The sequence below is a fragment of the Gambusia affinis genome, linkage group LG10 (assembly GCF_019740435.1).
Source record: "Gambusia affinis linkage group LG10, SWU_Gaff_1.0, whole genome shotgun sequence".
NCBI classification, from domain to species: domain Eukaryota; kingdom Metazoa; phylum Chordata; class Actinopteri; order Cyprinodontiformes; family Poeciliidae; genus Gambusia; species Gambusia affinis.
The window spans coordinates 3,131,768-3,145,055 of NC_057877.1; the positions used below are offsets into that span (position 1 = coordinate 3,131,768).

Here is a 13,288-nt window from a genome sequence, read left to right on the forward strand (position 1 = left end):
CCGCACTTTGTTTCACTGAATGTAACATCGGACCATCCAGACTGTGAGAGCCGCACAAACTTGGATTTTCTCTTTTATTTGTTGCTGTTTTTCTTCTCTTTCTCTTTCACTCTCTCTCTCTTTTTCTTTTGGGTTTTCTTCTCAGCTCTTTCCTCCTCCTTTTAAAAAAAAAATCTTTTTATATTTCTCTTCTCTCTCTCAAGAGTGTATTTTCTTGTGATTTGATTTGATTTCCCACACTGCGGGAGAAAGCAGCTCGCTGTTGTTATGAAGGCTTCACCCGTCCTCTCTTAACATGGAAGCATCCAGCGGAGCGAGTTTTGGGATAGACACTATTTTATCCGGCGCCTCCAACTCTGGCGCCCTCATGAACGGAGACTTCCGGCTCGCCGACGGCCGGACAGCGGATTTCAGGAGCCAGGCCACCCCGTCGCCATGCTCGGAGATAGACACGGTGGGCACGGCCCCGTCGTCCCCCATCTCGGTCACCATGGAGCACGGCGGCGAGCCGCATCTGGTCCCGGACAGCCTTCAGCATCAGCACCACCTCCATCAGCAGCAGCAGCACCTCCACCACCACGGCCAGCAGCAGAGCTTACCGCTGTCTCCCCAGCAGCAGCAGCAGCAGCAGCAGCAGCAGCAGCAGCAGCAGCAGGTCGGAGGCGCCGGCTGCGCCCCCAGGACTGCCACCTCTTCGTTTTTAATCAAAGACATTCTGGGCGACAGCAAACCGCTGGCGGCCTGCGCACCTTACAGCACCAGCGTCTCGTCGCCGCATCACACGCCCAAACCGGAAAGTGCCGCGGGACCGGACGTGTTCCGGCCCAAACTGGAGCAGGACGAGAACAGGAGCAAGTTGGACAAAAGGGACGATATTCAGAGCGAAATGAAATGCAACGGTAAGAGAGAGAGATCTGAGGGGAAGACTAGCTGCTTCTAGCTTTGTTTTCTTAGACTTTATCTTATATCTTACTTACTATATCTTTTACTTCACGCTATTTTCCTGATTATTTTTTTATTAAAATTTTTAAAAGGGAGAGTTTGATTAGTAAAGTTTAAAAATCGATTCCATGTATTCTCCTGTAATACTACTACTACTACTACTACCACTACTATTAATAATAATGCTAATGATAATAATAACTATAATAATAATAATAATAATAATAATAATAATAATAATAATAATAATAATAATAATAATAATAATAATAACAGTAGTAATCAGCTGCGCTTTCTCGCTGTAATAGATGAGAAAACAGATGTAAGCCCTGTGATTCTGCCGTCGTGGGGCCTCCCTAGTGGGTCAATTAGAGAGATTATTGTTCTTCCTGGAGGGGGGATCACGGCGCACTGAGACGCGGCTACAAATAGAGATGGATTGATATATTGATGTCTCGTTTTTTCTTTTTTTTTTGAAAGAGAGGATGGAGGAAAAAAGAAAAGAAAAAAAACTTCAGGTGACAAATACACGCGAGTTTCTTTTCCCTCCAGAAGGGATTGTTTGCAGTAAGTTTTGTTGGGGGGGGGATTGGTTCTTATTATGGAACATAAATTCAGTGGAGAGTTCTAGTTATATATAGCCTATAATTATTATTATTATTATTATAAAAACAAAACAAATCTCTCGCACATTTTAAGGGACTAAAGAAGAAGGCGACCGGGAGATCTCCAGCAGCAGAGACAGTCCGCCGGTGCGCACGAAAAAACCCCGCAAAGCCCGCACAGCCTTCACGGACCACCAGCTCAACCAGCTGGAGAGGAGCTTCGAGAGACAGAAATACCTCAGCGTGCAGGACCGCATGGACCTGGCGGCGGCTCTCAACCTGACGGACACGCAAGTCAAGACCTGGTACCAAAACAGACGGTAAGCTAAAAAAAATTATTAGAATAATCAAAATAAAAACAGACGCAGCAATTATCTATATAAAAACGGAACTACTTTACCTGATATCTGGAGGAGTTTTATGCACAGCAGCAAAACAACGATAGATCTAAATGTTAGAGACGTTTTGGAATGAAAATGTTCCTACAATGTCCCATCATTTATTCTAACGCCAGTTATATTTGTAATAATAGTTATATTAATTTGGTCAGTTGTGTTGCCGCATCCAACGTTACGAGGCAATGAAGAAAAATACATGAGAACATTCCCTTAGAATAAACCTGAACATTAAAAAAATGAGAATCGAAATAAAACATTACAAATAACAAATAGAAATAATGTAAAGCGAAAAAAAAAGAAAAACAAAGAAACGTGTTTTATTGGACTAAATTCATCACGGATGTTCTGTCACAACAACACAAGCTGCTGGAGGAACACAGTCATCACAGTTACCGGCTCAGAAACAGACTGAGGCAGGAGAAAAACTCCAACCAACGGAACCATTCATGAAAAACAATATCGTTTAGCTTTTTAACAGTAGAAATAAACATCTGGCAATTTGAAAGGATTTGAATTGTTTGTCTTATTCTTATTATTAATAATTATTTGCCTTCTCGATCAGAACAATTGAGACTGTCTTCACAAATACACAAATACGTCATGAAACAGAATTTATTTTACTGGGTCTTTTATAATGCTTTACTGTTTTGCTAAACAATATATATATATATATATATATATATATATATATATATATATATATATATATATATATATATATATATATATATATATATATAAGAAATGTGACAGTAAAAATTGATGTGTCTGTGTGTGTAAATATTTTTCTGTGAAGATCTGCTATATTCACCAACCAATCAGAATGCAGCTTGTATTGATTTGTGTTTAAACAGCTTAGAAACGAACATTTGCTGAAGTTTGGGTTAACCATATATAGTTTTTTTTTTTTCTTTTTTTTTGTGCCTAATTAAACCTTCACTGTACATTCTGGCTGCAGTAATTAGGCCTCTGCATACCAATTAAAGAGGCGTTCAGGGACTCGGTGAGAGTGATTAAATAATTGATCAGCTGGATTTTGATCTGATTTCCAGGACGAAGTGGAAGAGGCAGACGGCGGTCGGTCTGGAGCTGCTGGCTGAAGCAGGAAACTACTCGGCCTTACAGAGAATGTTCCCCTCGCCCTACTTCTACCACCCGAGCCTGCTGGGCACCGTGGACAGCACTACGGCGGCCGCCGCGGCCGCCGCCATGTACAGCAGTATGTACCGGACTCCCTCCGCGCCGCACCCCAGCCTGCAGAGACCTCTGGTCCCGCGGGTGCTCATTCACGGCCTCGGGCCGGGGGGCCAACCGGCGCTGAACCCCCTGCCCGGCACGCCGCATCCGCGATAGAAACAACAACAAAGCGAAAAACGAGAAAGAGAAAGAGAAAGAGAACCCGCCAAAAACAGGACGCTGCTTGAACGCGTGATGTGGGGAAGAGCAAAGGGAGCATCACTACAGGACTTTAACGCGCCCCCTCCCCCAACCGCCCGCACCCCCACCCACAGAAAAAAACACAACAACAAAAACAGAACAGAGACAGGTTTATTAAAGACATTCTGCAGGAAGACTTTCAGGATGGGGGCCCCCCACACAGCCGGAGCCCACTCCTCAAGACTCTGGGTCCGGCCCGGACCGCTCATGTCTGATTGTTTGTTTGTCTTTTGTACAAATACACTCACATTAGCAAATAAACTTATAAAGTTTACTAGATGGAGAAGACGTGAATGAATAAAAGACGTAATGATACTAATTGAATTGTAAACGCTTCTTAACGACAAGGGATCCAAACTCCAGCCCAGGAGACGCGGCCTGCATCTTCGGTTTTGATCGAATCTGGTTGTTTTCATTTTCTCTGCACACGCGTCGCGTTTTCACGAGCTCATATTTCCTGAACATTTTTTTATTATTATTATTATTAGTAATTTGTCAGAAGTGGATCGGGGTAAATCTCTTATTCCTGCAGCATATGCTCCTTCGAGTCGATCCATCCAGAATTAGTGATCGCAGGTCACCGTGCGCGGCCTTTCTGTTTCTGCCTAAGCAGCGGCAGCATGCATATGGATGCGCAGCAGCTGATTGGTGGTGGTGGTGGTGGAGGTGGTGCATGGGGGGTGAATGGACCCGGAGATGTCGGGCACACACTGGGAATGTGGCCTTGGCTTGGCAGCTGTTCCCTGGGAGCGCAGCAGCAGACAATAAGCCTGAATTTCTCAGTGCAGGGAGAGAAAAAAAATCGAGACAAGACGCCTGCAAGAAAGTATAAGAGGAGGGGGGCGGGTGGGGGAGGAGGTGTAGTAATCTGCGCATTCTCAATAGCCGTGAGTGAACTTGTTTTTAGTTATTTTTGGGGAGGGTGTGAAGAAATAATCCCGTGACGTTTTGTTGCGCCGCTGAAGGTTTTAGTTTTCGGATTATTTTAGTCGCTGCTCATTTTTAAAGTTTGCTGCTTCAACAACAGACACTTTGATTTGACTGCAGCCCCGCAGATTACGGCGTGAATTAACGCCTCGGGGTGCGTCTGTTCAGGTCACCATTAAAAAAAGTGATAAAGGAATTTTTTTTTTTTATATATATACATTATTATTATAATATTTATTATTATTATTATTATTATTATTATTATTATTATTATTATTATTATTATTATTAAATTGAACTTTGCTGGAATAACAAAGAAAACACAAACATTGCAGAGTAGCAGCCAGCGACCGGAAACAGCATGTATTTTATTGTCTTTGTTTTTTTGGTTCTTTTTGTTTTTGTGCTTTTTGGAACATATCTTTTTTTTGTTTGTTTGTGTGTTTGTTTTTCATTTTTGAGACATTTTAAAGCAACATGTGCGCAAGTCTGCAAATATTCCCTTCGCAGCAGAGCAACACGCAGGATCAGATTCGGCTCTGCCTTAATTCTTGGAACACATGCCGTCTAAGCCACCTGCTTGTCAACCGATCTGCGGACACGTCTCAGCCAATATTCTCACGAAGAAAAAAAAAAAAAAAAAAAAAAAAAAGAAGAAGAAGAAAAAGAAGAAAGAAAAATTATTATCGGGCGCAAAACTAGAAGGATCCTCACGTCCAAGAGCGCAAAAAAAGCGAGATGGACGTCAGGATTTTGCAGGATAAACACCTTCCCTCCTCTTCCCCCTTCCTCGTCCAGAAACTTCGGCCTTGGCGAGCAACGATTGAGTGAAACATCTCGGGCCTCTGCGCAGAGAAACCATCAGCCCCACCGCACTGACCCCGCAGCTTTCTGCTGCACGGAGCTGCAGCCCTGTGCATGCATGCGTGTTGTTCATATGCATGACTTCTGCGCCATTATTTATTTATTGCGCTCGGCTGGTAGGGAGGAGAGGTGGTGGTGGTGGTGGGTTAGTGGGGGTTAGGGGAGTGGGGGTGTCGGTGGTTGCAGCGGCTGTTTCCAATTCATTAATAATAGGCTGAGGAGAAGAGTACAGCAGCACTGAATTAATAGGACTGTTACTCGGTGGCTATAATCCATAAAAGCGTGAGTTTGTTTCATCCGCTATATTTAATTAGACAAATGTTATTGCGACTGTCATTTTTAACTTGTGAATTAAGTATAAATATATATTTTTTTGGGGGGGGAGGGAGTGAGCAAATTTATTTTATAAAATTAAATTCGAATATATTTTGTGGGACTATTTCTTTTTCAAAATATAAGTATTTTCTTTAAAAATTCAAATTTTCATTGGTGGAAAATAATAATAATAATAATAATAATAATAATAATAATAATAATAATAATAATAATAATAATAATAATAATAATAATAGTGAGGAAAAAAGAAAAGTAAAAGGAGCATCAGATTTGAATGAAGAGGATTAGGCCTTTTCTTCACCGTGGCGCATATTATCCAGAACAGATGGGCTTTGGAGGCTCGTTTTCTTCCTCTTCTTGCCTCGAGGAACCTTGTTGGAGACTTTAATTGCCACTTTTTCCAACTGATGTAATGGCGGGGCATCTTTTTTCATTACAATAATGAGGTAACACTTGCTCTCCTTGGCCTCTCGTTATCACATCTCCTGCATCACTCACTAAACACCAAATTTAACCCCCCACCACCAGCACCAGCACCACCACCACCAGCAGCAGAGGCAGCAGCAGCAACAATCAAAGGAAGGAAGGAAAGAGAAAACCGTCGCACTAATTTTGCATGTGCAACAAGACTCTGTTTGTGCGTGAATCTGCGGGAGGAGCCGTTCGTCATACAGGCTGCGGGACCTTTAAGAAGGCAGAAAACTTAAAAGCCCAACTTTTAGACAGACACCAGCATCGCGTGTTAACCAGACAACAAAAACTGGTGAAACTCTTTCCATGCATTTGTTGGAGTAGATTTTATTATTTATGTGTTGAAATTGCAAGTTGAGAGGCACTTAAACGTGTTAAATTCCAATTCAGTTTCCAGCAATTTAACTGAATTTCAACAAATTAACAAGAATATTTTTTACTCTTTGCCCTGCAATGAAAAAAAAAAAAAGGAATCCAAACCAAAAACTCTGGGGATTTTGAAACATTACAACAGAAATACACCTTTTGAATTTCTTTTTGAAATGTTCCTCTGGCAGTCAGCTGAGCTACTTCTGATAATTAAGCAACCCAGATGCTAACTTTAGCACTTGTACTCCAAACTAGCTAAAGCTGGATGCTAGCTTTTAAATCAAAGTAAGGTAGGGCCACAAGATCCTGCTCTACCCAGGGACTCGTGGAACCTTGCTCCGGCTCTGCATTTCCCATCAATCACCCTCCATGTACCACAGTATTACAAATGTCACCTGTAAACTGTTAAACTTGCTCATTTTATTCCTTGTGCATATTTAGGTAGCTAGTGAATCAACAATGTCAAATTTTTTTGAAAACTGTCCATTAATTCCGTAGTTGCATTTTGTAAAACCAAAACCAGACATAAGCAGCAAAAATGAAGACAGCAGGAACAAAACTAACAATGACTTCTGACCGTTCAACTATCAAACTAAAAACCTCCTTTTAATGCAGTGTCAATACTTACAAATCTTACAGAAATTTAATTTACATTTAAAACAATCTGAAATTCAAATGCAATTTTTCAAAAATACAGGTTATTTCAAATTCAGAGCTTTAAGAAATTATAAAGTTCTCAAAATCTTGATTTCCGAATTAGGTTTAGAAAATGCTTAAACTTCCTTTAATGGCAGCTCATGGTTGATAAAAAATAATTAAAACCTCCTCCCCCTCAACCCTCCCCAAAAAAATCCCCCCAAGATACCTCTAGTAGAAAACATAAGATCTCTTGGGGGCCCCCTTCTGGTCTGGGGGACCTAAGCAGCCGCTTATTTCGCTTGTGCCTTGAACCGGCTGTGCTTGAATAAATGACAAAAAATGAGCGAAAAATAAACTGTGTCAAACATTGCAATTCGCTGCTCTGATATAACCCAATAATAATCAGTTTTTTTTTTTTTTTTTTTTTGTTAACCTGTTATTCTCCAACAGTTTAACAGGTGAGAGCGCTGAGTGAAGCCGTCCTCTCCAACCAAAACGGCCATCTGCAGCAGTCCAGGCTGAGTGATGCCGCATGGCTGCGACACATCACAGTTTAAATGGCCTCATCATTTCAGCAAATCCAGCCAGTTTCCCCCTCACTCTCTCTCTCTCTTTTTGTCAAGTGACAGGACAGCTGATGGCAGAGAAGCTCCGCTACCTTTCAAGTTTCAACCAGGCGCCGTCACATGCGACCGCACAAGCAAGGGGGGGGGGAAGAAAAAAAAAAAAGTCTGTCAGCAATGATGTCAAAAGCTTCAATTTTTACAGAGCAATTAGGGGTTTCATCACAGCGGAGTGATGTCAGGATTCATTACGGCTCAGCAACAGCTAATTGCTTCAAGGTTAAAGTAACAGATCTGACGGCATTGTATTTTAAGTGACAGGCTCAGATTGTGGTTGCCGTATGGCAGAGCACAGCTCCGACGTGGAGGGAGTGTGTTCAGGAGGATGCGGCTGGAATTGCTCCACATTAGGAGGGATGCTGGTGAGAGTAGAGCAGTGGTTTTCAGAAATGAAGAAGAAGAAAAAAACACAAAAAAAAACAAAGAGGCGCCGATGTTTGGATCCATGTCTGTGTGGAGAATAAAAGGCCGATGTAGAGTGAACTCTTCGAGTTGTCCATCTAGTCAATATAGAAAATAAGAGGGGATAGAAAATCAATTTTCATTCAGATTTTGCACCTGTCTCAAGTTTCCATCAAAAGTTTTCCTTTATAGATGTTGATATAAAATTAAGTGTTGTCTCGTTTTGAGCCGTGTTATACCTTCCAGATTGTTATCCTTGAAATCCTTGGTAAACTTTGGACTCTTCCCTCATTCAAACTTTTTGCTTTGGAAAAGATTGACTGGTTTACTGTGAAGTATTTCAAGAAAAGAAGGCAAATGAGAGAGAAAACATGTCAAGAATGTCATGTGTAACCCTGTCTGAACGTGTTTCAGGGACCATTGACCTGATGGAACCGTGTCCAGGTTTCAGCTGTCCAGCTGTCTGTCTAGAGGCCAAGCTAAAGAATTTGCACTTAGTCCATCTTCTTCATTTACTTTTTGCTCTAGCACTGGCAGTAGAAGAACTTCCCAGCATGTTACTACCACCACCATGCTTGATAGTTGGCACAGTACTGAGGTTTAAAAGCCTCACCTTCATCCCTACAAACATTCTTAGTCTTTGTGGCCTGATTGTTAAATCTTTGTCTCACCTCTTAGTAAAATGCTTCAACAAAACACATTGGGCTTGTCCATGTGTTTTGTTGGACAGGTGACTTCTCTGTTTTCAGCAACTTCTTACCCTGTGGGAACCTAGAACTTGTTCTCTGCGGACAGTGACCCCAGGGTACCAGCAGGTTCCACTTCCTGGAAAGTGTGACCCTTCAAGGTTCCTGGATTCTTCCTTTCTTTATAAAGATTTTTTGGGATTAGTGGCCTTTACACAAAATTTGGAAATAGGGTGTAAAGAGAGGAGAAAGACATGCTTGGACATGCCTTGAGAGCGAAGACCGAACCCAGGACAAATGCACCCATGCAAATTAACCACCCAGGAATCCAGCGACCGATTCCTGGGTTAATTCTGAACGTTTCAGATCTACAGTCTTCTTTATCTCCACTCTTTGAGCAAAGGAAAATTAATGGCACTCCTGCAGTGGCTGCATTGCAAACACCAGCCAGCATCCTTGCATTACACCGAGGTATTTCTGTTTCACAAGCTGTATTTTTCTTTTGAACATGTCAGAAATGCTCTACAAAAGAAATCTGTCAATTGGCAGATTTTAGGTTAATGGGTTTTCCTGATTTTTTTTTGTCGTGTGTTCATGGGTTTTTGTCTCTGTTTACCTGTGATGTACTGCTGACCTGTACAGGGTGTATCCTGCCTCGCGCCCAATGACTCCTAGAGTCAGGGACCAGGCCCCCCATGAGACTGAAAAGATACGCATGTAGAGACAATGATCAGATGAATAACTCGAGAGTTACAATCCACAATCTACGTAAACTGGTCCGTGAACCGGTGGAGGTCCGCTGGGGTGCACATGCAGGCCAGTGAACTGTGCAAGCAGCTATTAGATCTAGAAAAGGCAATAGAGACGCTGGAGGTGTTTTGATTAGAGCAACAGTGCTATCATCCAGTTAAAACAAGAAGTGAACCTAAGTCGTAGCGTTATGTAAACTAAAACAGCTGGTATGGGTCGCCTTGTGAAGTGAGCTGAGTGGATATGTTGTTGGCCAACTGAGCAACGGCACTGAACAACCACAAAGCCCCAAGCTAAACCAAAATACCTGCCAGTCAAATTCTGTCAGGTAGTGTAGGATGCTTCTGGAACTGTTCCACCCAACAGGTTACCAGTGAGGTGTGGTACTCCTTCTAGACCTTCCATCTGTTTGTGATCATTTTTATCCATCACTTCGTTCAGTGAACATTAACAGGAAGGTGTTTATTTATTTGCTTGCAACTTCAGCAATAAAATTACCCTCTGATGCTCATTCGATCTGCCCATCTGGTGACTTCAGCCTTATCCTGTGTGATGCAGTGAACTCCCCTGTACCGTTGGTTTCACAGTTTTGATGACTAATAATAAAAACTGTTAAGTCAAGGGCATTTTCTGATGATTCGCAGCGTGACCCTTGACTGGTGAATGAAAGGTTTAGGGAAGTGACCTTACAAGAGTCCTGCAACTTTTAGGTGTGTGCCGTGTCTTACATACTTGAATTAAACAGTGAAACTGCCTCACTACCATGCAGTCCAGCTAGTGAGCAGCTCTGCTGCTGAGGCAGAGAGACATCTAACAGTTGGAGGACACCAGCCCTTCAGGAGTTTGAGAGTTAGGGTCTGGCAGCAGTAAGGAAAGAAGGGAAATGGCTCTAACTTCCATCTTGACGTATTTGAACTTCATCACATGTCACAACCTCAGTTTACCAGAGAAATTAACTATAGAGCGGAGAGCCACTGGAGTCATTTAGTTTTAAATGAGCACTTGTTTATCCTCAGCTGCCCTCCCCACACACACACACCTCCCCTTCCTCTTAAAGTGGAATACCTGATCCTTTGAACTGATTGTTTGTTTAACCGCTGCTGGGATTCGAGCATCCCCGAGGTCTGAGCAAGTGTTGATCTAAGGTTGGATTTGAAATAGCCTAATGAGGAACTCTTTGGATAATTAGCTGGAATGCTGGTGGATAATTTGCGTTCTTCTGCACCTCGTACGAGCAAGATGGCGGGGAGGAGGGGCAGATGATGAAAGAATAGAGAGAACAGGGTTAATGAAAATTAGCATGTCAAGTTGGTTCTTACCTTTTTCCTTCTTTCTCTTTTATTCTCAAGCTACTTCATAGCTGATGTAAGGGAACAATTAGTGGCGCAGTGCTCTTGAAGAGGACGGTCGCTGCCCTCGGAACAACATCAGCCAATACTGTAGTAATTAAGAGGATGGAAGGTGACTGGAAGTGAGGTCCAGAAGGGAATGAAGAGGTGGCAGAGAGCCTATTGGGAGAAAAAGTCTTCCTACCCCCCCCCCGCCCCCCTCCCCCCCATCCCCCCATCCCCTCACCCCTTCACTCCCTTCCCACTTCTGGGCTCACTTGGCAGTCAGTGGGAGACCACAAATGGGAGCTGTGGCCAGTTCAGACAATCATACAAGTTTGGACTGGTCCAGATCAGCCACCAGTTAATTTCAGGTCTGATGGTTTTCACAGCCCCTCGGCCCACAGTGAGCACACGTACATCAGACACAAAGGAATAGAGTCATACAGAGGCATCCCAGGAGGCCCTGGCAACGCTTTCTGAAAGCAGAAATAAGTTATTTATCCAGTTTAATTTGCCTATTTTAAAGATTAACGGTAGCTGCGTTTCCATTGCAAATATGCACAAATCTTTTGTGCATATTCTGCTAATATGGAAAAAATATTGGAAACGTCTCATTTTGCAAGTGGGACGTTTCCTTGAAATAAGAAATTAAATTAAAATCTGGTTGACGTGATAAGTCATTAAAAATTATGGCAGTGACGGATGTCAACAGTTACATGAGATATATTCATAATTCATCTATGAATTCATCCATCAGCCAATCAGTGGAGACATTGGTGTCTTATTCAAGTGTTCGAGCAACAAGCCCCGCCTACAAAGAAGTGAAATTGTCATATTAGATTTTACAGAAGATCTAATATCTTAGATACCACCCCCCCCAAAAAAGAAAAAAAAAAAAAAACTATTATCTTCCAACTACTTTTTCCACTTTGTAGTTTTTTCCAGTAGTAACATCTGGTTGTTGATCACGTGACTTCTGTGATGTGAAAAAAGCAGTTTTGTGAAATGCATCTATTTCAACATGGCCCAAAAACCACCTCATCTTAGGGTTTTTTTCAAAATTGGTGCATTTCCATTAAACAGATTTAATTTCAATTTTCACAATTATACAGTTAATGGAAAGGCATCTGGTGTGTTGCAGCAGAATGAAGGTAGCACTCCAGCCTGATTGAGATTCTCCGGGTGTCTGATGGCAGTTTAACGCAGCACACAAAGAAACGGAGCCGGATCCAGTTCCGGTGTTCGGTAAATTGAGTGTGATGCCTTTAACCTCATTTCCATCGCACTGTTTGCTTTTGTTTGGAGTCGCAGGAATGAAGCGACAACGAGTGCTTGCTCGAGGTTGTGTTGTGGCACAGTTAATTACATTTGAAATCAGGGCCATCTCCCAATCAGCCTGGTGAAGAGAGGCGGTGAGAGTGGCGCATGGTTCAAGGAGAAGGACTCACAGCAGTACCTGAGACGCGCCTGCAGCGGCCTGCCGAGGGCCAGCCTGTGTTTGGGGGTCTGTGCCAAACACTGTCTGGCTCGCTCAGTGCATTCCATCTGCAGTGGAAGTTGTTAAACTCAGCTGGGGTTCTACAGAACCTTTTCACTCATATAAAAACGTTTCTAACGTCCTTTAACTTTGTCTTCTTCTTCACTTCATTCGCTGTCTGAATGTGAGCCCTCATGCCTCCTGGCTGCTATGCTTCTTTTGCTGCGTTTGGATATGAATCTCAAGCTCCCATATAACAAAATGTGCATGAAATCAAGACAGAACATAAGCAGACGGCTCCATTTGTATGTGTCTGTGTGTCTAGCAAGAAAGCATAGAATAGAAACCAGAAGTTTACATACAGAATACAAAACAAATTCTATAAAATATCCTTGCAAAGTTTTCTGGCATTTAGCAAATAATTTTGGTGATTACAACTGAGCTAAATCAATAGACGTTTTGTCCGAGTTAATATCAGACAGTGAGGAAAAAATGTGAATGTGTGTTTTTATTCTGTGTATGTAAATATATGGTTTTAACTGTAGATTGATCCCCAGGGGCCTTAGAAAACTACCTATACTTTAAGTTCCTTCTTATATGTCAACCACAAATCTCAGTATTTTTAATTGTGAGAGACCAAGACAAAGTCAGTTTTTATGCAGATGGAAGATGATTCAGTTTTAACAATAATGAGAAGTGTGGTGAACCTTTTATATTTAACTTCCAATCTTTCAGGGAAAGATCTCTACCAGCATGGCACATCAGACTGAATGGAGAACTTTCATCTTTCTATGAATTATATTAGTCTTCCTATCCCAGGGAGATGTCTTCCCCACAGCATGATGCTGCCATCACCACCTTTGTAGGGAAAGCATGGTGTGTGAATTAGGTTTCCTGCCACAAATAGCATCTCACACTTAGGCAAAAATGCCAACTGTTGGTTTCATTTGATGTTAATTTATTCACTCATGTTCTCTAACCAACTTTTGAGAACACATGAATTTATTCTGAAATTAAATGGCACGCAAGTG

At 42.1% G+C, this 13,288-nt stretch overlaps 1 protein-coding gene across 1 annotated transcript; it reads left to right on the forward strand.

The window, feature by feature from the left end:
• The first annotated feature begins 275 nt into the window (after nucleotides 1–275).
• On the forward strand, nucleotides 276–3,784 carry barhl2 (BarH-like homeobox 2). Its single transcript, XM_044128585.1, has 3 exons — nucleotides 276–899; nucleotides 1,642–1,867; nucleotides 2,998–3,784. The coding sequence occupies exons 1-3, from the start codon at nucleotides 296–298 to the stop codon at nucleotides 3,296–3,298; spliced, it is 1,131 nt and encodes a 376-aa protein (XP_043984520.1). The 5' UTR covers nucleotides 276–295; the 3' UTR covers nucleotides 3,299–3,784.
• Nucleotides 3,785–13,288: the final 9,504 nt, after the last annotated feature.